Below are 24,683 nucleotides of genomic sequence, written 5' to 3' on the forward strand. Positions count from 1 at the left end.
GCCCACCCGGTCCCACATAGGCTCCCAACACAAGCTGTCAGGTCACAGCACTGATCACATAGGCAGGTGCGTCGCAGCTCTTCCCTGCCTGCTGGAGCACCATGAGTAGGGGACCATGGCTGTCACTGTGCTTGCCCCCAGCACACAGCCTGGCACAGAACAGGTGTGCCCTGAGATTTTGGTAAATGAAGGCAGGTGGAGGCCAGCCAGGCAGGGCAGGGCAGGGTGAGGCGTGGCAGGCCGGTGAGAGATCAATGGGGCCAGCTGGGGCCCTTCTGCCTCTAATGGGATTGCCTGCCCTAACCCCCTCCAATCCCCTTTCCTCATGGATCCCCGGCTTTGCTCTTAAGCTCGTTAGGATAATTTGGACCTTGATGCACTAAACACATTTCCTAGCTGCTAGGACGCCCCACCCTACCCCGCCCCACGGTCCCTCTCAGCCTGCCGAGAAACCTCCCAGGCTTCCTCTGGAGCCTCAGCTCCCCTCTGAACCCAGAGAAGAGCCAGCCTTCGGCCAGGCGCGGTGGCTCACGCCTGTAATCCCAGCACTTTGGGAGGCTGAGACAGGTGGATCACGAGGTCAGGAGATCAAGACCATCCTGGCTAACACGGTGAAATCCCGTCTCTACTAAAAAATACAAAAAATGAGCCGGGCATGGTGGCAGGTGCCTGTAGTCCCAGCTATTCGGGAGGCTGAGGCAGAAGAATGTTGTGAACCCAGCAGGCGGAGCTTGCAGTGAGCCAAGATCACACCACTGCACTCCAGCCTGGGTGACATAGCAAGACTTGGTCTCAAAAAAAAAAAAAAGAAAGAAAGAAAAAGAAGAGCCAGCCTTCCCACCCCACTAGGAACCCCACCCAGGATTTGGGTTGAGTGAAACAGCATGAGTCAGGAGTTTCCAAAGCTCAGCTCTGTCCTGACTTGCTGCACAAATACAGGCTGGCCTCCTAACTCAACGTGCCTCAGTTTACCCAGGTCTAAGAAAGCATCTGGACTAACCCCTAGGGATGTCCACACACGGGAGCCCTGAGAACCTCAGCTGCCCAGCTCTCTGGTTCTGGCCTGCAGAGTTTAAAAGCATGGGCTCTGGGCCAGACAGCCTGGGTTCACCACCCTGCTCCCCCACCCACTATCTGCAAGATCTCAAGCAAATGACTTCTCTTCTCCAAGCTTCAGTTTTCTCATCTGCAAAACGGGGGTCACAGCAGGATTCAATGAGCTAATGCAAGAGAAGTGCTTAGGCAGGCACGGGGCTCCCAGAGAGCCCTCCAAACATGGAGGCAGAGGCTGCCTGGGGCTGGGCCCAGTGAGCACCGCTGTCCCCTGAACTCACCTGGCTTCTGCCCGGGTCACCGTGTACTCAAACCAGAGTACATTGGGAATGAGGCTTGTGTCTCGGATTAGGAAGAATTCGGAGACAGGCCTGGAGAGACAGACATCAGAGAGCCAGGGCCACATCAGGGCATGAGTCTGTTACTACACCAGACACCCCCAACATTGCCCGGGGCTGGCACGACACCCGCCCCCACTGCCTAGACTCTGTGCCTGGCCTGAGACCCCAGAGCCACTGAGAGACCCAGCTATGTCACCTGTGTCACCTCAGGCAGGGGCACTGTCCCACGGCACACACATCCCAGCAGGACTCAGGCTTCTAAGTCCCTGAGAACCTAGGCGAGGACAGAGGATGGCACTCTGGCTTCCCAGCCTGAGGAATCCCCCCGTGTTTCTGCCGCAAACCCCGGGGGGAGGTGGAAGCCAGGCAGGTGGGGCCTACAGCCTTATGCCACCAGAAGGCTAGGCACTGGGGCCTTGCCAGGGAGACAGGGGCTGGGGTCAAGACTCCTGGGTCCACCCAATGATGGCCCCACCCACAGGAGGGGACAGGGCCCATGGTGCCCAGGAAGGCAGGAGACAGTTACCAGGCTGCTATCCTGGGGAACAGCGGGGTGAGGACCTCCTGGGTGAAGATGAACCAGGCGATGGCCATGAGGCCTCCAGCGATGCCTCCATAGAGCACCTGGCTCCAGGTGTGGTACAGCAGGTAGACCCTGGGCCAAGGCCAGAAGTGAAGTATGTGAGAGCCAGTCAGAGACAGGCCCGCACAATCCCTGCTGCCCACATGCCAGCTTCCCCGGGAACCTGTGCCCGCACACGTGGAGACACACAGACAGGACACTGACTCCACGGAGCACAGCCTCAGATCCCCTTCCAAGAGGGAGGGCACCGGACCCCATACGGCTCTCCCATCTGCAGCAGTGAAGGGTCAGCTGGGATCTGCCTGCCTCCCATCTAGCCCTTGACCTCTGAATTTATCTACAGTGGGTTCCTCCGGAACACTGGGAAGAGATGGCTGATACATGGAGTTGGCCCCAGAATCTTGGGCTCAGTGGGCTCAGTGGGGACTGGGCTAGAAGGGGCAGCTGGAGCCCTGTCCTTTTAAAACTAGAGGTCTGGGACCCCTTTTCCAGTTCTGCCCTACAGGCTCTGGGACTAGGGTCCATGGAGGGGTCCCAGAGGGACCAGGAATCAGCAGGACACCACACGGGCAGGGTGCAGACAGGGGCTCTCCCTCCTCCATACCTGCTGTAGGAGACTAGAAAGGCCGCAGCGAGGAGTCCCAGGGAGAGTACGTGCCTCCACAGCAAGTCCAGGAACCTGGCGTTGTTTGTTTGGTGCATTCTGGGAAAACACGCCCACCAGATGACCTCAGCCCACAGCCCAGCCCAGGCCTCCCAAACAGTCCCTGGCCCCATCCAAATGCTCCCTGGGTACCTTCTGCCTCCGCTGCAGCCCCTCCCACCCCAGGGACATCCAAAGGGCTAGCAGTGAGTCCCTAGCAGAGCTCGGTCTGAGCCAGTTCAGGGCCATCCCAGCTGGGGGAGAAACTCACCTTAAATACAGGAAAAGGAAGGAATAGATGGAGAAGAACCACATAAACTGGGAGTGGCTGGAGGGCATCCCGTACTTCGTGCCCACTGCTGTGTGGGGGCCTGGGAGAGAGAGGAGACCAGGGCATCATGGGAGGATGCAGACCTCCCAGTAACGCCCCAACCTGGGGGACCCTCAGGCCCTGGCAGCCCAGGCCGTACCTCCACAGGGCCGTGGCTCCTGGATGACGTTTTTGATCAGCCAGTTGACCCCCTCGTTCAGTGCCAGGCCCCCAAGGAAGGAGATCTGCTGGGGAAGACGTACGGTCAGCTGGGCCTCTTTGCACCTGTTGGCTGCTACCTAGTCCCAAAGACCACGGCCTCTGACTGAACCTCCCAGCCCAACAGGTGAGTAACCTAGAACCAGCCAGGAGGCTCCACGCATCTGAAGACAGGTGGATGCAGGGATGAGAAGGCAAACCCTGGGCCGAGGGGCAGACAGGCTGCCCAAAGCAGGGTGGGGACACTGCGGGGGGGCGTGGGGAGGGTGTGGGCAGGACAGACTCACCGTGTGCAGCTCCCGCTTAAATATGATGAGGGTCACGAAACCGACAATGACAAATACAGGGCTGAGGCTCAGGTAGGCAAGGAGGTGGCCAGAGAGATCACCTGGCAAGACAGAGAACAGAATGAGGACAGGGCACAGGCATCAGAAGAGGGACCAGCCCCCTGCAAGCAGGGCCTGAGCCAGAAAGGAGGTCCCGGCAGGGCCTGAAGCATGGGGGCCAGGCAGCCACGGACACCCGTTTACCAGCCGGTCGTGCCAACTCAGTCACAGTCATATGTGATGCTGTCTATTATTTAGCACTAAAGTGCACACAGCATGCGTTTAAAGCAGGTGCCCTGACTGTTCCCATTCTATAGATGAAAAAACTGAATCCTAGAGTAACTATGTGACTCACCCAAGGTCACACAGCCAGAAGGAGGTGGGACCAGGACTAAAGTCCAAGTCTCTGACCTGGTCCAGACACTAGACCAATCCCTCCTGCCAAAGCAGGAAGGTGAACCTGGCCTGGTGACTCCAGAGGTGGAGCCCGGGACCTGGGAGGTAGCCTGGAAGGCATATGAGAGCCACACACTGTTGTGCTGGGGCTGCCCTGGCTGAGCCCTGGGCCTCCGGGGAAATCCGACATTCTCTGGACACCACACAGACTTGGGTCCACACTGAAGACTCGGACAGAAACCAAGCCCAATATGGCCACAGTAACAGCTGCTCGCCGCTTCTCTCGCAGTAAACTGCCTACCTATTGATTACCAGCTTCTGACACTCCCATCACGCCTGGGATGGAGGCATCGGAGGAACACTGGGCCCTTTTAGGAAATGGGGACACTCAAGCTGAGAATCCAAGGGCAGGGGAGGCTGAGTCCGAAGGCTACCCTCACCATTTGAGACAGGCAGCTATGTAGCCACTCTGGGGTCTGAGGGCATAGTTCAGCTCCTATGCCGGTACTCGCTGGCTGCATGAACTGAGGCAAGGATTCAAGCCTCAGCTCACCCACTTGTGGAACAGGGATATTAGTGCCTACCTCCTACAGCTGCATGAGACTCAGTGAGATGGGACTTGTGAGACACCTAGCTTGGTCCCTGGCAACCAGGACACTTCCATGTTGGGGCAGAGGTGGGGAGAACCCAGTGTGGGAAATGGTCCATGCCACCAGCCTCACACAAGCAGCAGGGAAGGTGTCCACAGAGGGCTGAGCCCGAATTCCAGGGCTGAAGACATAGACACACACATGCCTGGCCTCATCCGCACCCAGGATCCTACCCAGCCCATCCTACCCAGGGTCAGGCTGGCCTGGAGTTGGCTTGGGAGAGCAGAGCAGCCCAGCTAAGTGCCTGGGTTCAAGTGCTGGTGCTGTCACAGTCCCACTGGGTGACAGTGGGTGAGTCCCTTCTCTTTCCTGGGCCTCTCCACTACGAAACTCACCTCCACAGCACTGGGCTATGATGACAGTGAATGACAGGTACCCCCAAAGCTTTAGCCATCTCCATAGCCTGTCCCAGAGCCAGTACTACCCTGGCGTTTTCCTGAAGATGCTACCAGGGACTCTGGCCTCTCCACTCTCTGATCCAAGCCCCCTCAGGCCTCCCACTCCCCTTAGGACAAGCTCCCCCTCAGCCCAGCTCATCTGGCCCTGCACAGTCCTGGCCCTGCTTCCCTCTCACCCTCTGCTCCAGTTCCAAGGACTAAACTCAAGTTCCCTGAGCGCACCGTGCCCTGTCCTACTTCTGGACCTTTGCACACAGTTTCCCCACCTGGGATGCTCTCTGGGTGAACTCAACAAACGTCAGCACAGTGGCAAAAAAAGACACATATGTCCCTGCCAGTGCAGAGCTCGCAGTCTGACGGGAGAATCTGCCATCCAGGCACAGTTCATGATCCACTAGTGTAGATAATCAGGACAGCATCTGAGAGTATGGACAGGGTCTCTTTATACCCCACTCTATCTGCCAAGCCCAGCACAGGGCCTGGCTCTTAACTGGGCTCAAAAAGTATTGAATGAATTAAGTAAGCAAGTGACGGTGTGATGAGGGGTGTGACGGAGAAGTGCAGGGAACCACAGAAGCATTGATAGAGGACTAGACCTCACCAGATGCTCCAGGCTCAGCCAGGTCCATCACAGTCTGTATCATGCTGCACACAACTGCCCGCCAGGTCCCTTCTGGCTTGCTGGATTGTGAGCACTCCAAGAAGCTACTCTGAGGCCAGGCGGAGAAGCTGTGAAGGTGCAGAGGCCTTAGCAAGTCTTTCCCCACCTCCAGGCTTTGGCTTTCCTCTTATAAAGCAGCCAGTTTCCATAGTGCAGGAGTGCAGGGATATTTCAGGCCCTGTTAAGCATTCTAAAACCAGAGCTAGCCCAGGGCCTAGCACTCAGAAGTGTTCAGCAGATATTGGCTGAATGAATGAATGGATGGATAAATGTTAGGCAGGCAGGCAGGGCCCAGCACCTGGCAGGGCCATACCACCCCCAGTTCAACCCAGAACACCAGGGTCAAAGTTCTTTGGCATTCGATCCTGGTGCCCTCAGCGGAGCCAGGTTCTCACATCTCGCAAGACAGCAGCATGAGCGGGCCCTTCCCAGGCAACCAGGGCTCAGTGAGGGGGGCCCAACCTTCCCTGGCACTCAACCATCCTACCCAGGGAGGGTCCTGGAAGGTGGGATAACATTAACTGCAAGTATTTGCTGAACGCTTACTGCATGCCGGGCACTGTTCAGCCCTTCTTGTGCCTCCTGCTATTTGATGCTCACACCATCACCAGAAGGTAAGCACTGTAATCAGTTCCACTTTAGAGATGAAGTAACTTAAGCAGAGGCAGGCACCTGCACAAGGCCTCCGCCTCAACTGGAACCCAGATGGGTCAGGCCCCCACTCCCAGGCTCTGCGCCACTCTTACTAGACAGCTTCCAGAACGCCGCTAATGGACCTCTCAACTGGAAAGCCCTGCGCTTCGAGAGGTGTGTCTGATAGGAAGCTCCAGAAGTCAAGATCCCGAGGCTGCCCGCCCCCTCATCGGGTCCTCTCCGTTGTGGAGTCGTGCCCTGATCAAGGCGTGGCACCACAAGTACTCAAAAGCCTGGCTTCACCTTGCACACTCCCAGCAACGGGGAGCTCTTTCTCTTACAAGCAGCCCAAAGCACTGTTCGAAGCAAACAGACACTCCCTGCACGCTGGAGCGGGAGTGCGGCCTCTCTGGGGCAGCGGAGGGCGGGGGAGAAGGGCCAAGGTCCAGACCAGGGATCTTTTCTCGCCTCACACAGATCCCCACCCCATTTCAGCCCACCGGTGCCCCGGGACCCTGGGGAGCGCCCCGACCGCGCAGCCGCAGAGTGCGCGAGCGAGCGCCTCACAATTTCGCCCAGCTCATCCCCGCACCACTGCGCCTGCGCGGCGCGCGTGCCGGCCGAGCCCCTCCATGGCTCACTATTTGACAGTTCCCACCCCGGTCCCCCGGCGCCCCCTCCGCGGGCTCGCGCAGGCCGGAGCGCCCGGGACTGAGAGGCCGTCCCCGGGAAGGCGTACTCGGAGCCGGGACCGCCTTTTACCTGCAGGATATTCGACGTGGGTGAGGGTCACCGGCCGCCATGAAGCGGGGAGCGAGCACTGTCCGTCCGCTGCCATCTTACCCGGAGACCGGGCTTCTTCGAGCAGCCAATGGGGAGCCGGGGGGCGGTGGTCCTGACCTATCACGCCGGAGAGGCGCCGTGCACCCAATCGGTGGTCAATATAGGTAGCGGCGCAGCCATTCAGCGTGCAGGCCGTGGGGCTGGTCCGTGCGGCGAATCAGAGAGCGGGGCCCCTGGGAGCCAACGAGCCGGCCCAGCTGGCGCCCAATCTGGGGCGAGCGCAGGTAGGCGCCTGGCCAATCAGAGAAGGGGAGGGTTCCAGCACAGAACAGGGAGCATAACAGCCAATCAGAAGGTGAGGATGCCTCAGCGTGTGGGCAGGGCGGGCCAATCAGGCGCTGGCTTTGGGGGCGTGTTGAACTTTGGTGGGAGCTTTGGTTCGGCTGGGACCTGCGCCCTGAGTGAAGCTTCTCTGGTACCCCGAGCTGACCCGTGGTCTGAGGGACCTGCGCGTCCGATAGCGCGTGCTCAACGAGGGGAGGCAACCTCAGCCCCAGGGGGTTTGAACCGACCCACTTTCAGTTACGAGTAAACTGAGACCAGAGAGCAGAGGGGGCTTATTTCCCTCTGCCCCATACTGGCCGGCGAAAGGGCAAGTGATACAGAGCAGGCGACCTTTTTGTGAAAAGTGTGTGGATCGGGGCGCGCAGAAGGTGCCCTAAACGCTGGACTGAACAGAAGCTTAACTGATACTTAAGAGTGGAAGCTTAGCTGCAATTAAGGACTCCTTCCTCCTTTCATTCATTTAACCAAGATTTATTGATTCACGTTTATGCTACTTAATGAGGCGTTTTGGGAGCATTTCAAACAAGAAGTCGGTTTTCCACCTACCCTTCAGTTTTCCCAAGACATTCCTGCGTGAACAGCCACACCCTCCCACCCGCCTTCACCTCTCCTATCCGATTCTGTCTCTGGCTGGACTGGATTGCAGTCTAGGTAAGGTGGGCTGGGAGGGCTCAGCCTTTTGTCTCCTGCCCCTAGCACGTGTTTTTGTTTGTTTGTTTGTTTGTTTTTTGAGACAGTGTCTTGCTCTGAGGCCCAGGCTGGAGTGCAGTGGAACGATCTCGCTCGGCCTCCTGGGTCCAAGTGATTCTCCTGTCTCAGCCTCCTGGGTAGCTGTGACTACAGGCACACGCCACCGCATCCGGCTAGTTTTTGCATTTTTAGTAGAGACAGGGTCTTACCATGTTGGCCAAGCTGGTCTCGAACTACTGGCCTCAGGTGATCCACCTGCCTTGGCTCCCAAAATGCTGGGATTACAAGTGTGAGCCACCATGCCCAGCTAATTTTTTTTTTTTTTTTTTTTTTTTTTGAGACAGAGACTCACTCTGTCACCCAGGCTGGAGTGCAGTGGCACGCCCAGCTAATTTTTGTGTTTTTCGTAGAGACGGGGTTTCACCGTGTTGGCCAGGATGGTCTTGATCTCCTGACCTCGTGATCCACCCACCTCGGCCTCCCAAAGTGCTGGGATTACAGGTGTGAGCCACCGCCCCTGGCCACTATGCGCTGTTTTGCTGCATGAGATGTACCGCCTCTCCTGCCCTACTTTGCCCTGCCAAATCTGGCTCAGGTGTCTCCTCGACTTACAGGTTTCCACAGCCAAGTGAGGGGCCAGTACTGGGCTCTCACGATTGCATTTCCTGTCCTGTGTCAGCCCTGACCTCACTGGACTGTAATCGGTTCCTTATCCCTCCCAGTGAGCGGCAGCTCTCAGACTTCACAGAGTGCCGAGATCAGCCTGTAGAAAATGCAGATTCCTGGGTCACAGTAGGGCCTGGGTTGATCCAGTAGGTCTGGGTTGGAGCCTAGGTGTCTGCGTTCTTATGTGCTCTGGGAATTCTGATACAGGTGGTTACAGCCACCACTGGAGAAGCCCTGGGCAACATGAGGACAGGGCCTGGTACACCCTGAGCCTGGTCCAGACCAGACCTAGAGCAAGTGCTGATAAGTGACACGAGGGCCCCTGAGGTGAGGTGAGAATAACCCAGGAAATCCCACTGAGAGAGTGGCTCTGTCTGTCAGTGGCCAGGCCAGTGGAGCGGGGACGGTGAGCTGGCCAGTGTGGCCGGAGATGATGGCGACTCACAACCCACCAGGGAGCCCAGAAGGCCCACTGCCCCTAGCCCTGCTGTGCGCTCTCCCAGCCTGGGCTCATCGGGGTTAGCTGGCCTCGGTTTCCTCAGGCACTGCCATTATTAGCCCCTGAAAAGCAGGAGGTGTGAGGAGCAGGCCGGAAGCTTCCCAGAATAGTTACCTGGGACAGGACAGCCATCCATGATCTGGGCCACATTGCTGCTCCCAGATAGACCTCAGGAGCAAAGTCTATGAAATGCAGGCCTGTCTGTGCAAGGAACCTCCGGAGGGAGGATGAAGATGAGGAACTACAAAATGAGACGGAGTTACCCAGGGAGGGTTTTCCTGGCAGAGAGAACAGTGTAAGCCGGTGCCCTGGGGCCCGAGTGTGGCTGGATGAAGTGGGCAAGAGGGAGAGAAGGAGTAACGTGGTCGGGGGGAGGTCCACAGGGGCCTGGCCGCCGGAAACTCTGAGGGCACTGTGAGTAGGGGCAGAGGGGAGCTCTGAAAGATGGGTTTGTTGTTGGGTTTGGTTTGGTTTTCTTGTTTCAAATAGAACATTCAGGGCAGGCACGGTGACTAAACCTGTAGTCCCAGCACTTTGAGAGGCCAAGGCGGGAGGATCACTTGAGCTCAGGAGTTCAAGACTAGCCTGGGCAATACATCAAGACTTCATCTCTATAAACAAATTTTTAAAAATTAGCCAGGCATAGTGGTGCATGCCTGTGGTCCCAGTTACTCAGGAGGCTGAGATGGGAGGATCACATGAGCTGGGGAAGTCAAGGCTACAGTGAGCTGTGATCCTGCTGCCACACTTCAGCCTGGGCAACAGAGTAAGACCCTGTCTCAAAAATACGGTTGAGTGGGTTGTAATCCCAGTACTTTGGGAGGCCAAGGCGGGTGGATCACCTGAGGTCACGGGTTCAAGACCAGCCTGGCCAACATAGCGAAACCCCATCTCTACTAAAAATACAAAAATTAGCTGAGTGTGGTGGCATGCACCTGTAGTCCCAGCTACTCGGGAGGCTGAAGCAGGAGAATTGCCTGAACCCGGGAGGCAGAGGTTGCAGTGAACCGAGATCATGCCACTGCACTCCAGCCTGGGTGACAGAGCAAGACCGTCTAAAAAAAAATTATATATATACATATATATATGTACATGTGTATATTTCATACAGAAAATTTCAGAAATCAAACGTATACAGCTTGGTGTAGTTTCACAAACTAAGCATACATGTAAGCAGCCCCCACATCAGGAACCAGGACCTTAGGAGCCCTGGCGCCCCCTCCAGTCACCCCAGGTGACTTCCAACTTCCGACACCATACCTTTGGTTTGGCTGGATTGTGTAATTTCATTTTTGTTTTGTTTTGTTTGTTTTTTGAGACGGAGTCTCACTCTGTCGCCCAGACTGGAGTGCAGTGGCATGATCTCAGCTCACTGCAAGCTCCGCCTCCCAGGTTCAAGGAAATCTCATGCCTCAGCCTCCCGAGTAGCTGGGACTACAGATGTGTACCACCATGCCCAGCTAATTTTTTTGTAGTTTTAGTAGAGACGGGGTTTCACCATGTTGGCCAGGATGGTCTTGATCTCTTGACCTCATGATCTGCCCGCCTCGGCCTCCAAAAGAGCTGGGATTACAGGCATGAGCCATGGAGCCTGGCCTGGATTGTGGAATTTCTGTCAACGGAAGCCTACAGTCTGCACTTTTTGTGTATGGGGCTTCTTCACTCACATTATGGTTGTGAGCGTTAGCCACGCTGCAGCCTCCGGTGGAAATTTGCTTCCTCTTGTTGCTGTGCGGTATTCCATGGGGTGAACATTCCACAGTTTATTTCCCATTCTAGTCTTTTTTTATTTTTTATAGAGACCGGGTCTCGCTGTGTTGCCCAGGCTGGTCTCGAACTCATGACCTCAGACAGTCCTCCTGCCTTAGCCTCCCAAAGTGCTGGGATTACAGATGTGAGCCACTGCGACCAGCCCCCATTCTAGTCTTGATGGACATTTGGGTGTTTCTAAGTTTGGGGTGTTAGAAGTAGTGCTGCTGTGAACACCTGTGCACAGCTATGGATTCGTACCTGTGGATTTGTAGCTGTGGATTCATTTCTGAGGGAGATGTGCCTAGGAGCCCTCGCGGGTCGCAGGAGATGGAAGTGGTGACACAGTCGTACCCGGCTGTTGGACAGGGGCTGGGCGGTGCAGGCCTGAATATGACCAGGAGCCCCAGGGGAGGCTGCCCAAGCTGCCTGTATCCTCCCTCTGAGCTGAGGGTTTGACCAGTGATGTTCTCAGCACCAGCTCTGTACATCCTGAGAGGTGCTGCGTCCTTCTTGTTACCTTCACAACAGCCCTGCAGGGCAGCCCTGAGTGTGCCCAGCTTGTAGCTGAGGACGGTGAGGCTCGGAGTGGCACACTGTTTGCCATGGCCTCCTGGCCCAGGTTCAGAACCCCCTGCGTCTCATGAAGCAAACTGCTGGCCACCTCCTCCCACTGCCCCATAGGTTCTCAGACAAGCCCTGAAACTTAGGCTTTTCCAGAGCTGTCCCAGGGCACGGTCTGGCCTTTTACCTCTGGCCTTTCCTCTGGCAGGGAGTTCACAGACAAGGTGGCCCTGAGATTAGAGGTACAGAGTCTAACTGCACCGCACCCCAGCCACGCTGCTCTGTGCTCAGAGTCCCAGCAAGCCCTTAGGAAACAAGGCTCTCTCCCTCTCTTGGCCTCTGATACGGTTTGGCTGTGTCCCCACCCAAATCTCATCTTGAGTTATAGCTCCCATGATTCCCACATGTTGTGGGAGGGACCCGGTGGGAGGTAACTGAATGATGGAGGTGGTTCCCCCCATACTGTTCTCGTGGTAGTGAATAAGTCTCATGAGATCTGATGGTTTTATAAGGGGTTCCCCCTTCTGCTTGGCTCTCATTCCCTCTTGCCTGCTGCCATGTAGGACATGCCTTTTGCCTTCCACCATGATCGTGAGGCCTCCCCAGCCACATGGAACTATGAATCCATTAACATCTTTTTCTTTATAAATTACCCAGTCTTTATCAGCAGCGTGAAAACAGACTAATACAGCCTCTTTCCCCAAACACGGTGATGCTGCCTTCTGGGTTGGAGGTTCATTTGTTGACTTCAGGAAATATTTGAGTTCCTCAGTCATGCCAGACCATGTGTGGGCATCAGGGATGAAGGGTGAACATAGCCAGCTGGGTGCTGCCCTCGGGAAACTGCCATTTCAGTGGAGGCTGTGGAAGCCCTGGATCCCTGTGATGTCAAACTAGAAGTGACAGTTTCGGTTGTAAAAACCTCTGAGAGATGGCCAGGCATAGAGTCTCACACCTGTAATCCCAGCACTTTGGGAGGCCGAGGTGGGCGGATCATGAGGTCAGGAGTTCAAGACCAGCCTGACCAATATGGTAAAACCCCACCTCTACTAAAAATACAAAAATTCCCGGGCGTGGTAGTTCACGCCTGTAATCCCAGCACTTTGAGAGGCCGAGGTGGGTAGATCACCTGAGGTCGGGAGTTCAAGACCAGCCTGACCAACACGAAGAAACCCCATCTGTACTAAAAATACAAAATTAGCCGGGGTGGTGGCGCATGCCTGTAATCCCAGCTACTCAGGAGGCTGAGGCAGGAGAATCACTTGAACCCAGGAGGCAGAGGTTGCAGTGAGCCAAGATTGCGCCATTGCACTCCAACCTGGGCAAAAAGAGTAAAACTCTGTCTCAAAAAAAAAAAAAAAAAAAAAAAAAAAAAGCTGGGCATGGTGGCTGGCACCTGTAGTCCCAGCTACTTGGGAGGCTGAGGCAGGAGAATCACTTGAACCCAGGAGGCAGAGGTTGCAGTGAGCCAACATCACGCCACTGCACTCCAGCCTGGGCGACAGTGCAAGACTCTTCAAAAAAAAAAAAAGAGGAAAAGGTCATTTGCAGAATACTGTGCAGCAACAAGGAAATAAAATACTGAAACATACCACAGATGGACAAACCTCCAAAACATGCTTGCACCTGAAGAAGCCCAGCATAAAGGCCGCCCATTGGATGATTCCATTTACAGCAAATGCCCAGAAAAGGCAAATCGATACAGAGAGTAGCTTGATGCTGGCCTGGGACTGGGGGATTTACTACAAGTGGGCATCACGGGGGTGATGCAAATGTTCTCCAGCCATACCGAGGTAATTGGTACACACCTCTGTAAATTTATTTAAAACAACATTAAAGCAAGTGAATCTATGATGTATGAATTATACCTTATTAAAACTGTTTAAAACAAACCAAAATAAGTTGGGCACAGTGGCTCATGCCTCCTACTTTGGGAGGTCAAGAGGGGGAATTGCTTAAGCTCAGAAGTTTGAGGCCACCCTGGGCAACACAGCAAGACCCCGTCTCTACAAAAAATACAAAACTTAGCCAGGAGTGGTGGTGCGCTGCTTGGGAGGCTGAGGCGGGAGGATTACTTGGTCCTGTGAGGTCAAGTCTTCAGTGAGCTGAGATCACCACACCACCACTGTCCTCCAGCCTGGGTGACAGAGTGAGACCATCACTCCAGCTTGGGTGACAGAGTGAGACTGTGTCTCCAAAACAAAAAACAAAAGACACCAAAACAAACATTTGCCAGCATGAGAGGTGGCTAATGTATCAGCTCATGTCTCTAAAATCTGTAAGAGTCGAGCATTTATCCTTCTTTTGAGATGGAGTTTATCCCCAGTTGATTGGGAAAAGCTCTTATTTTCAGCAAAGACATTAGAAAATTATTGTTTTTTCTTTGTTGTTTGTTTTTGAGACAGTCTTGCTCTGTCGCCCAAGCTGGAGTGCAGTGGTGCGATTTCGGCTCACTGCAACCTCCGCAGTGATGATTCAGATGATTCCCCTGCCTCAGCCTCCCAAATAGCTGGGATTACAGGCCTGCACCACCATGCCTGGCTAATTTTTGTATTTTTAGTAGAGACGAGGTTTCACCATGTTGGCCAGGCTGGTCTTGAACTCCTGACCTCATGTGATCCCCCCACCTCGGCCTCCCAAAGTGCTGGGATTGCAGGCATGAGTCACCACGCCCGGCCCCGAGAATTTTTTTTTTTTTTTTTTAGGTGTGATCACGGTATTGTGGTTATTCTGGAGAATGACCTTGTTTTTTGTTTTTTAAGTTCAGGGATTCATGTGCAGGATGTGCAGATTTCTTACATAGGTAAATGTGTGCCATGGTGGTTTGCTGCACAGATCATCCCATCACCTAGGTTTTCTTTTTTTTTTTTTTTTGAGACGGAGTTCCCTTTGTCACCCAGAATGGAGTGAAGTGGCGTGATCTCAGCTCACTGCAACCTCTGCCCGCCGGGTTCAAGCACTTCTCGTCCCTCAGCCTCCCAAGCAGCTGAGACTACAGGCACCCTCCACCACATCTGGCCAAGTTTTTGTATTTTTAGTAGAGACGGGTTTCACCATGTTGGCCAGGCTGATCTTGAACTCCTGGCCTCAAGTGATCCACCTGCCTTGACCTCCCAAAGTGTTGGGATTACAGGCATGAGCCACTGCGCCCAGCAATCCCATCGCCCAGGTATTAAGCCCAGCATCCACTAGCTATTTTTCCTGATGCTCTCCCTTCTCCCCACCCCTGCCCTCTGACAGGCCCCAGTGTGTGTTCCCTGCAGTGTGTCCATGTGTTCTCATCATTCAGCTCCCACTTACGAGAAAGTGACTACCCTCTTTTTTTTTTTTTTTCTGAGACAGAGTCTCGCTGTCGCCCAGGCTGGAATGCAGTAGCACGATCTCGGCTCACTGTAAGCTCTGCCTGCCGGGTTCACGCCATTCTCCTGCCTCAGCCTCCCGAGTAGCTGGGACTACAGGTACCTGCCACCACACCCGGCTAATTTTTTTTGTATTTTTAGTAGAGATAGAGTTTCACTGTATTAGCCAGGATGGTCTCGATCTCCTGACCTCGTGATCCGCCCGCCTCGGCCTCCCAAAGTGCTGGGATTAAACACGTGAGCCACTACGCCTGGCCAACTACCTTGTTTTTAAACTCTGCTTAAAGGTTTAAGAGTAAAGTACATGCCTGAAACTTAGGCTAAAGTATTTTAGAAATACATGAGATAAACATGGCAAATATTAATTACATGACCAGAGGTGTTGGTTTTATGAGTGTTCTTTATATGTTTTTTTCAATTTTTCTGTACATTTGAAAAATTGTTTTTAAGTTTCTTTTTTAAAAACCTTTAAAATAAAACTTGTGATTTCCAGCTGCCCATGAAAACATGTAACGATTCGGCAGGCTTGGACCTGTTCCCACTGTTCCAGCCGCTCCGCCTGGCTCTCACAGCTTGGGTGGTAACCACTTTAAGCCTGTGAGTCTACACCTTGGCCCGGTCCAGTGCCTGCATTTTACAGATGTGGAAACTGAGGGCCAGTGAGAATCAACTTCCCTAAGATGGTGCCTGAGTGAGGTCCACAGCTAGGCTGCCCACCGCGCATCCATGGCCTTGAGCGTGGCACTGGCCGCTCCCCACCCTTCCCCGCTGACCACCAGGGCTCCCTGCCTAGGGATGGCTGGACCCTGTCAGGCAGCCAAGTGGCCCCAAGTAGGATCACAGCCCCCACCACGCTTCTCCTGACCTTTGTCCTGGAACCTTCACCCATGGCACCCCAAAGAGCAGGTGCCCTGCTCTGCCCCAAGAAGCAAACATTCATGCACATAACCAACAACATGGCAAAGTGGAAGGAAATCGTTTCAATTGTTTATTCGACTCACAGTCAGTGCACACACTCTACCATCCGAAAGTCAGTCGAAGCTGTGACAATCGACTCTTACAGGCAGTGCACGGATGTGTAAACAAAGACAAATGAAAATGCAAATCAGAGTGGGCAGGGCCAAGGCCCACCATTACATTCACAGCACAGGGTAAGTGCAAATGAACAGGATGTCAGGATGAGGGGTGGGGAGCACAGGGTCCTTCCTGCCCTGGACGCTGCCTCCGGGCATCAGCCTGGGAGGCGAGTTAGTGCCCATGGAATCTGTGTCTGGGAAGAGGCCCACAGAAGATGGCCACGCCCAGCATCATCTCCTCTCTGTGGTGCACCCTCCCATCCCCAGACCCCTTTCCCTTCCAGGGGAGAGGGGCCCTGGTCACAGGAGCCAGTCCTGACTCCTGAGTGTGGAAACCCAGGAGGGGAGTCTGTTTCTCCCACAGGCCTCTCAACCTGGACAGGGCAGAGCCCCAGCAGAATGCATTGGGGCCGCAGACACCTGCTCAGGTGAGGACACTGAGAAGTGAGCCTGCCGGGCCGACAGGACCCTGCGGCATGAGAACATCGCTGCTAACAGGAGTCTCTCTGCAGGCCCAGGGGAGGCTCTGCCCCTGTGAGGCCCCAGGAGCGTTTGTGCGTTGAACTGAAGGCAAAGTGCTGGACAGTTTCTTGTCCTAATGAGGGTGGGGAAGCTGGTCCGGCCACATACATCCTCTCGACCTCCCCCAACGTGGTCCCCGGGCCCACGGGTGACAGGGGCCTGAGTGACACCTGGTCAGATCCCCCAGCTCAGAGCCTAGCACCGCCCAGGGAGGTCCGGGCTCATGGAAGGGGGATGGGCGGGGGCAGGAGGGCCCAGCTCCACCTCCGCCCATCTTTGGTGGTGACAGAGGTGGGAGGAGAAATGTCGATCTTTGGCAGGGCGAGGGTATGTCAAAGGACAGTGTCCTGGTTTGGTGCTTGGGTTTGTCAAGGGTCCAGTCCCCGCCCAGATGAGAGCACAGGAGTGGGAGGCCCACCTCTGCCCCACCTCTGGATGGCCCGGACCTGCTGCCCATCAGGGTGGCCCCACTCTCCTCTGGAGTTGCAAATGAGGTGGGGAGGCCATCAGGACAGGACAGCCGGATGCCTGGATGCTAAGACCTTGCAGCCGCAGGTGGCTTCTAGCTCAGGACACTGTGACCTTCACCACAGGGCTCTGTGCCCCATCCTTCACTTCCACCCTCCCAGCCCCCTTGTCAGCAGCCCTGGGGCAATGGGAGGTTTTGGAGTCCCCCACCTGGGGCATCCCAGCTCTGCCTATCCCAATTCTCCACAACACTCCCCTCTCACTGCCTTTCTCTCCCGGAGGCCCCACTGGTCCTGGCCTCTGCTTCCCCCAGGGACTGTTCCATTCTTCTCCATGGAAATTTCCCCTCTAGGCCTTGGGGACTCCCAGATGATGGGGGTGGGGCAAGGTCAGGGGCAACTGGCCCTTAGCTACCACAGCTGTCAGATACCAACCCAGGGAAGGGAGGAGGAGCCTTCTCTCTGCCGCCTCCCAGCCTGTGCCACCTCTACGGCAGCTCCCCCAGGGGCCCGTTCTCTCGGGGTAGCGTCCCATTCAGGCCTGTGCTGCTGGCCACGGGCACCCCCAGGTACCCCAGCAGGATCTCGCTGCGGCGCCGGGACAGCTGCAGGATGTCGTCTGCCAGCGCGGGCACTGATGTGTAGCGCACATTGTCCAGGTCGAACATGTCCCTCAGGTACTGCACAATCTGGTGCTGGGGGAGCAGGGCTGGTGTCGGGCCTGACGCAGGCTGCTGCCCACCATGATGCCCTCCAAGTCACCCCAAGTCCCCTTCTCCACCACCAGAGCCCCAGCCTGTCCTCTCCATCCCCAGGTTCCTCCCTCTTGCTGCTTCCTCTGGACCCACGTGGGTCCGGCTCTGCCTTCTCTCTGGGAGCAGGCCTAGGCCTGGGCCCTCACCCCATTCCTGGCACCTCCCAGGACGCCTGTGCCCAGCGCAGGGGTCAGGAAAGAACAAGAACTGCTCCCTGTTTACCTTGAAGAAAGCACAGACTTCAGCGAGCTGAGGTTTGGGTCCAAGGAAGCCGAAGGCTAGGACAGGGCTCACATGCTCCGATACGGAGTAGAAATGGGAGATGAAGCCATCGGGCACCTGCGGGTGGGCACAAGGCTGAGGGGCCAGGCTGGGGCACCAGGCCCAGGTGTCGCATAAAGGGCTGGGCTTTAGAGGTCGCCCCAGCTCGTGTACTTTCCTGCTAGATGACCCTGGGCAGTGACTCGAGCTTTCAAAGCCCATTCTCACTTGTGCAGACAGGGTAACCGTGGGCCGCTGTGAGAACTGCACAAGGTGGGGCCATGGTGGCTCTGAGGGAAGTGCCTGGAGCACGTGGCCCCAGCAGCTGATATCAGCTGGGCAGCAGAGCCTGGCCGCAGAGGGGAACAACAAACCACAGCCCAGATAGCGCAGCCAGTCGCAGCCTGGGAGCGGAGATTACAGCAGTCTGACTGGGGCGGGGAAAGGGCAGGAGGGACAGTGCTCTGCTTGCTCCTGGGTATCCTGTCCCCACCAAGATGCCTGCACCAGGCCAGCTGCCAGCCCTGTGGCCACCACCCTAGGGTGTCCATTCCCCTCCCCAGTGGCCTGCTCTGTGCTGGGCCTGGGGAGGAGAACAAGTGGGTCTACATGCGCCTCCAGGGAGCTCCTGGCCCAGGGAGAGATAACGGCAGAAGAAGGGGGCCAGGGCCGTGAGCAGTGAAGTCCAAGTGGCTCAGCGAGGCAGCCCTGCACCAGCTCCGCTCCCCACCAAGCTGCCTCAGAGCCCAGCTCATGCTCCCCTGGGCCTGCCCAGTCACTCACCATCAGCAGCCTCCTCTTGGCTTTCAGGACCGACCAGCAAGCAGTGGCCAAGGCCTACATCAAAGATAGGATGTCCCCCGGCTGTCAAAATGGGCCTAGCCCACAGCCCCTCACCCTCTGTCAGCCCAGGACCAAGCTCTTAAACCCAGCTCACCCCACTCCAAGCAGGGAGATGGGGCTGGGTACCTAAGCTCTGCTGCGTCCTCCTCTGATTTTGGACTCGGACATACCTAAACTTGAATCGACTCTAATCTTACTGCTGGATCTTCTCTGAGCCTCAGTCTCCTCTTCTGCAAAGGAGCACAACACAGCACTCCCACATCATTTGGTGGTTGTGGGAGCAATGGTTCCCCCCTGTAAACTGCCTCGCAGAAACCTGGGTCCAGGCAGCACAGCCCGGCTGCTGGAATGTCACTGCTTGCCTTGCTGGGGGTCCTGTGCTGGGCTGTCTCTCGCTCTGTGCCTTTTTATCTTTTTGGTTTTGCTTTCCCCTCTTTTAACTTGATTTAACAGGATGCATTAAAATGGAATCGAATTCATACCAGCACAGCAGTGAAACCACTCAATAGGAAGAAAACGCACACCACGTTGGTTCTAAACTGGGGCACCAGGCAGCAACGGGGCACCCTGGAGGCTTCTCGAGAGCAGACTGTGGTCTCCCAGGCCTGGCAGCCCTGGATCTAGGGGGTGAGGGCCCAGCCCTGGTGCCAGTGCTAGGGACAGAGGGAATGGAGCCAGGCAACCGCATGGGCTGATGTGAGCAAGCGTGGGTCTGGGAGCAGGGCAGCGACCCACCGTCTCCTTGAAGCTGTCTGACAGCCAGCGGTTCCGCAGGACGGCGAGCACCGAGGCCGGGGGGTTCTCCAGGTCCTCAAAGGCGTCCATGAGGATAAAGTCCAGCACGATGTCGAAGAAGCTCATGCATACCACCTACGGAGGGTGCCCCCGGGAGGCTCATGCATGGGGGCACTGCTGGAGCCTCGGGGCCACTTTCCAGATGGGGAGACTGAGGCTGGGGGGCTAGAGCATGAGCACACGTCGGGGGGACATGTCTTCCCCGCTCTGCTGTGCAATGGGTGTAGCTGAGGCCATTCCTCCCTCCGCCTTGGCCTGGGGTAGGGCAGGAACTGGGGGCTGTGAGCAGCGATGGAACCGTCGCAGCCGCTTGGAACTGAGGTAGAGCTTGGCACAGGAACCCCCTTGCTGCTCAGATGCAGGGGAGCCCAGGATGTTGGGGTTCAGCACAAAGCAACTCACCCCTCGGCCCTCCAGCTCCAGCCGTGTTGTGGCCCAGGTCTCGGGCCGTAGGGCATAGCTCAGCATCTCCTCGTAGCTCTCCAGGAAGCCTTTGGGGCTCTGTGGGGAGAAGCACGGCCCATCCTGGTCACTGGACAAGACCCACAGGGACAGGCTGGCCTGTGGATGGGGGACATGCCAAGGCACGGCTGGGGCCCATCCCCACACAGCAGGCACAGAGAAAACGTAACAGAGAAGTGTCTCCTACTTAGCACAGCGTGCTTCTCCAGAGAACCAGGGCACGCAGTCAGGTCTCAAGCCAGCTCCTCTGCTGAGCGCCTGCTGCCTTCCACGAGTGCCTAGTGTGACAGTGTGATCTCACTTTGGAGGGACACAGAATGGGAGGATTAGAGTCAGGCAGCTGAAGGTTCAAATCTCCGTGACCTTGGACCTCAACGGGGAAAGGGGAGAAGCTACAGCCCCACCCTGATGAGACTCTTCTAGGGCAGTTGCTGAGCTCGTGTGTGATGCAGTCAGTCCAGCACCAAAGCCTTCAACAAACAGTGTTTAAAGCGCCCTGCACAGCACGGAGGCTCTCGGCACACATGATGCATCCTTCACTCTCTAGGACGCTGAGGGTTAGCTGGGGTTTGGGATGCTCTTTTCAGAGGTGGGTCTGCATTTACAGATGTAGAAAAACACTTAAGTGTCAGGGTTGGTTCTCAGCATGGATTAACTCGTGACCTTTTTTTTTTTTTTTGAGACGGAGTCTCGCTCTGTCGCCCAGGCTGGAATGCAGGAGTGCGATCTCGGCTTACTGCAAGCTCCACCTCCTGGGTTCACACCATTCTCCTGCCTCAGCCTCCCGAGAAGCTGAGACTACAGATGCCCGCCACCACGCCTGCCTACTTTTTTTGTATTTTTAGTACAGACGGGGTCTCACCGTGTTAGCCAGGATGGTCTTGATCTCCTGACATCATGATCTGCCCGCCTCGGCCTCCCAAAGTGCTGGGATTACAGGCATGAGCCACACTGCACCTGGCCTTTTTTTTTCTTTAAGTCTTTGTCGCCCTGGCAGGAGTGCAGTGGCGCGATCTCAGCTCACTGCGGCCTCCGCCTTCCAGGTTCAAGTGATTCTCCTGCCTCAGTCTCCCAAGTAGCTAGGATTACAGGTGCCTGCCATCACACCCAGCTAATTTTTGTATTTTTAGTAGAGACGGGGTTTCTCCATGTTGGCCAGGCTGGTCTGGACCTCAGGTGATCCACCCACCTTGGCCTCCCAAAATGCTGAGATTATAGGCAGAGCCACTGCACATGGCCCCAAATGTTTTAAAAAGTATTTACATTTTAAAGAGATTTTGCCAGGATGATCCTAGGCCGTCCCTTAACCGCCCTGAGTCTGTTTTCTCATCGGTAAACGGTGACAATGATGAAGATATGGGCTGGTCCTTGACACTTGAGCATGCCCTATGTCATCGCATAAGGTCCCCAGGACACACCCATTTCCACAGGAGGACACTGATACGCGATGAGGTTTTGTGGTCGCCCCACTGACACCAAGTTGAGCGAGTGGCCTGATGCTACAACCCCAGTCCCTCGGTGCCTCCCACAGGGCTAGCATCTTCCCAGGCCAGGGCCCGGCCCCAGTCCTAATAGAGCCACCACAGTTACTGCTCCAGTCCCAGGGCGCGGTGCAGGCTGTGGCACTCAGGTGCCGCTAAACGGCTTTCATTTCTTAATAAAACCAAAGTTCCATACTGGGAAGGTTGCAAAGGGAGCTCCCCAAAAGGTGGGGCCCTGGCACCCCCTTAGCCCTCCTTCACTTGTTCACTCACCCTGCTTCCTGGGGAGGCCCACCGACCAAGTTAAGGGCTCAGGCTGGGTCCGGGCCACCTGGCTTCAAATCCAGTCTACCCTTCACATACTCGGTACCCTGGACAAGCCCCCTTCCCTTCCTGGGCTCAGTGTCCTCATCCGCCAAACAGAAATTGCAGTGAGGCTCGAATGAACTCCCCGTAGTGAAGAACCACTGAGTAGACACTGAGCTCACGGCCAGGTAAACAGCCGCTGCCGGGAGAATATCCGAGGAATGCTGATGCAGTACCCGCCCTGTGCCAGGCCCTGGATGGGGCACACACCTGTGCCAGGAGAGTTCTGACCCTGGCCCTCATGGAGCTAACTGAGTAATAGGGGAGGAAGGACAAGGCAGCCCGTGAGCAGGAGGCAGGGCAGTGAGGCCACACCGCCACGGTGAGCCCAGGGGTTCTCTCGGGCATCAGACGATGAGTCAGGTGATGACCTCCTGGGGACAGAGAAGGCTGGGGGTACTCAGATAACAAGTGACCAAGGAAGGGGGAAGGGAGGGGGACAGAGGAAAAAGTGGGGTGGGGGGCTTCCAGGTACTGGTATATGTCCTACTTCTTAACCTGGGTGCTGGTTATACGGGGTTTGTCTTTCATTAAATCCTATACATAGGCCGGGCCTGGTGGCTCACACCTGTAATCCCAGCACTTTAGGAGGCCTGAGGCTGGTGGATGACCTGAGGTCAGGAGTTCGAGACCAGCCTGGCAAACATGGTGAAACCCTGTCTCTACTGAAAATACAAAAATTAGCTGGGTGTGGTGGCGCACGCCTGTAATCCCAGTTACTTGGGAGGGAGACTAAGGCAGGAGAATCACTTGAACCTGGGAGGCAGAGGTTGCAGTGAGTCAAGATCGTGCCACTGCACTCCAGCCTGGACAACACAGAAAGTCTCTTGTCTCAAAAAAAAAACACAAAAAAAAACTTACACTTTTTGGGTGTTTTTGTTCGTTTGGTTTTTTTTTTTTTGTTTTTTTGAGACAGGGTCTCACTCTGTTGACCAGGCTGGAGAGCAGTGGTACAATCATTGGCTCACTGCAGCCTTGAACCCCTAGCCTCAAGCAATCCTCCTCAGGCTCTCAAGTGCTGGGATTACAAGCGTGAGCCACCATGCCTGGCCAAATCCTATACTTTTTACACTCTCTACTATGTGTATTTCACAATAAAATTAAAAAAAAAAAAAAAAAAAGATTGAGGACAGGGGTGGTGGCTCACACCTGTAATCCCAGCACTTTGGGAGGCCAAGGAGGGCGCATCACCTAAGGTCAGGAGTTTGAGATCAGCCTGGGCAACATAGCAAAACCCTGTCTCTGCGAAAAATACAAAAATTAGCCAGGCGCAGTGACGCATGCCTGTAACCCCAGCTACTAAGGAGGTTGAGGTAGGAGGATCACTTGAGCCTGGGAGGTGGAGGTTGCAGTGAGACGAGATCGTGCCACTGCACTCCAGCCTGGACAACACAGAAAGTCTCTGTCTCAAAAAAAAAAAAAAAAAAAAAAAAACAACAACTTACACTTTTTGCGTGTTTTTTGTTTGTTGTTTGTTTGTTTTTTTGTTTTTTGGTTTTGTTTTTTTCAGACAGGGTCTCACTCTGTTGACCAGGCTGGAGAGCAGTGGTGCAATCATTGGCTCACTGCAGCCTTGAACTCCTGGCATCAAGCAATCCTCCCATCTCAGGCTCTCAAGTGGCCAAGCCACCATGCCTGGCCAAATCCTATACTTTTTACACTCTCTACTATGTGTATTTCACAATAAAATTAAAAAAAAAAAAAAAAAAGATTGAGGACAGGTGTGGTGGCTCACATCTGTAATCCCAGCACTTTGGGAGGCCAAGGAGGGCGCATCACCTGAGGTCAGGAGTTTGAGATCAGCCTGGGCAACATAGCAAAACCCTGTCTCTGCGAAAAATACAAAAATTAGCCAGGCGCAGTGACGCATGCCTGTAACCCCAGCTACTAAGGAGGTTGAGGTAGGAGGATCACTTGAGCCTGGGAGGTGGAGGTTGCAGTGAGACGAGATCGTGCCATTGCACTCCAGCTTGGGTGGCAGGAGTGAAACCCTGCCTCAAAAAAAAAAAAAAAAAACAAGATTGAGCAACAGTGTTCCTGGGGCAGAGACCAACATATGCAAAGCCCAGATCAGGCAGCAAGTCTGGTGCACTAGAAGCAGGCCCTTCAGCTGGACAGGACGAAGCTCACAGGGCAGCAAACCACCAAACAGAGCTTGGCCTTCAGCCCAAGGGCCGCAGGCACGAGCGAGGGTTGTAGGTAGCTGGCTAGTGAGGTTAGATGTGTGTTTCAGAATCATCTGTCCGACCTGTTCATAAAACTTTGCTGAAACCCATTAAGGAAAACAAAAAAGACGAGTAACCAATCATCAAAGCAATTCTGCAACCTCATCATTAATTAGAGATGCAAGGAAACAGCCTTATTTGCTGGCAGCGATGTAAGTTGTGAAGGCCTTGTGGAGGGCAAACTAGCAATATCTGCCGGGCTTCTAAATGTCCAGGACCCAGAAATGTCATATCCAGGGCTTTGCCACACAGAAAACCTCACGAGAGAGCTGTATAAGGAAGACTGTAGTAGTGGTGTCTGTGATGGTGAACATCAGACAGCCCAGGTGTCCATCTGTCAGGGAATGGAGGCTTTGTGTGGCGCTCTCCACTCCATGGGACACTCCACAGTCGGGGAACACCCCTCCCAGTGCTGGCATGGAGAGACGGACACCACGCGCCGCTACACTCCAGAGTAAACTGCGGGATGGTAAGTAGGGCGCAAAGACTTAGAAACGGAATAACGAGGCCGGGCGCGGTGGCTCAAGCCTGTAATCCCAGCACTTTGGGAGGCCGAGACGGG

The 24,683-nt window shown here is 55.3% G+C and overlaps 2 protein-coding genes across 4 annotated transcripts in view; both read right to left on the reverse strand.

Annotated features, from left to right (window-relative positions):
• Positions 1 to 7,087, reverse strand: part of DOLPP1 (dolichyldiphosphatase 1) — a 10,156-nt gene extending 3,069 nt beyond the window's left edge. The window contains exons 1-7 of one of the 3 annotated variants that reach the window (XM_011971191.1): positions 6,976 to 7,087; positions 3,437 to 3,537; positions 3,091 to 3,175; positions 2,892 to 2,991; positions 2,582 to 2,680; positions 1,921 to 2,049; positions 1,335 to 1,424 (exon numbers count right to left, since the gene is read on the reverse strand). In XM_011971191.1, coding sequence (XP_011826581.1) covers positions 1,335 to 1,424; positions 1,921 to 2,049; positions 2,582 to 2,680; positions 2,892 to 2,991; positions 3,091 to 3,175; positions 3,437 to 3,537; positions 6,976 to 7,051 — 680 coding nt within the window. In that variant the 5' untranslated portion in view covers positions 7,052 to 7,087. Of the gene's footprint in view, positions 1 to 1,334; positions 1,425 to 1,920; positions 2,050 to 2,581; positions 2,681 to 2,891; positions 2,992 to 3,090; positions 3,179 to 3,436; positions 3,538 to 6,975 lie in introns of all 3 variants that reach the window. The other 2 variants (XM_011971189.1, XM_011971192.1) reach the window with 2 other exon arrangements.
• An 8,994-nt stretch (positions 7,088 to 16,081) lies between these two features.
• The window catches only part of FAM73B (family with sequence similarity 73, member B), a 46,015-nt gene continuing 37,413 nt past the window's right edge, over positions 16,082 to 24,683 (reverse strand). The window contains exons 12-16 of the mRNA XM_011971195.1: positions 19,990 to 20,088; positions 19,528 to 19,662; positions 18,733 to 18,786; positions 17,911 to 18,027; positions 16,082 to 17,628 (exon numbers count right to left, since the gene is read on the reverse strand). Coding sequence (XP_011826585.1) covers positions 17,422 to 17,628; positions 17,911 to 18,027; positions 18,733 to 18,786; positions 19,528 to 19,662; positions 19,990 to 20,088 — 612 coding nt within the window. The 3' untranslated portion in view covers positions 16,082 to 17,421. The remainder of the gene's footprint in view (positions 17,629 to 17,910; positions 18,028 to 18,732; positions 18,787 to 19,527; positions 19,663 to 19,989; positions 20,089 to 24,683) is intronic.

The sequence above is a fragment of the Mandrillus leucophaeus genome, unplaced genomic scaffold (assembly GCF_000951045.1).
Source record: "Mandrillus leucophaeus isolate KB7577 unplaced genomic scaffold, Mleu.le_1.0 Scaffold99, whole genome shotgun sequence".
NCBI lineage: Eukaryota > Metazoa > Chordata > Mammalia > Primates > Cercopithecidae > Mandrillus > Mandrillus leucophaeus.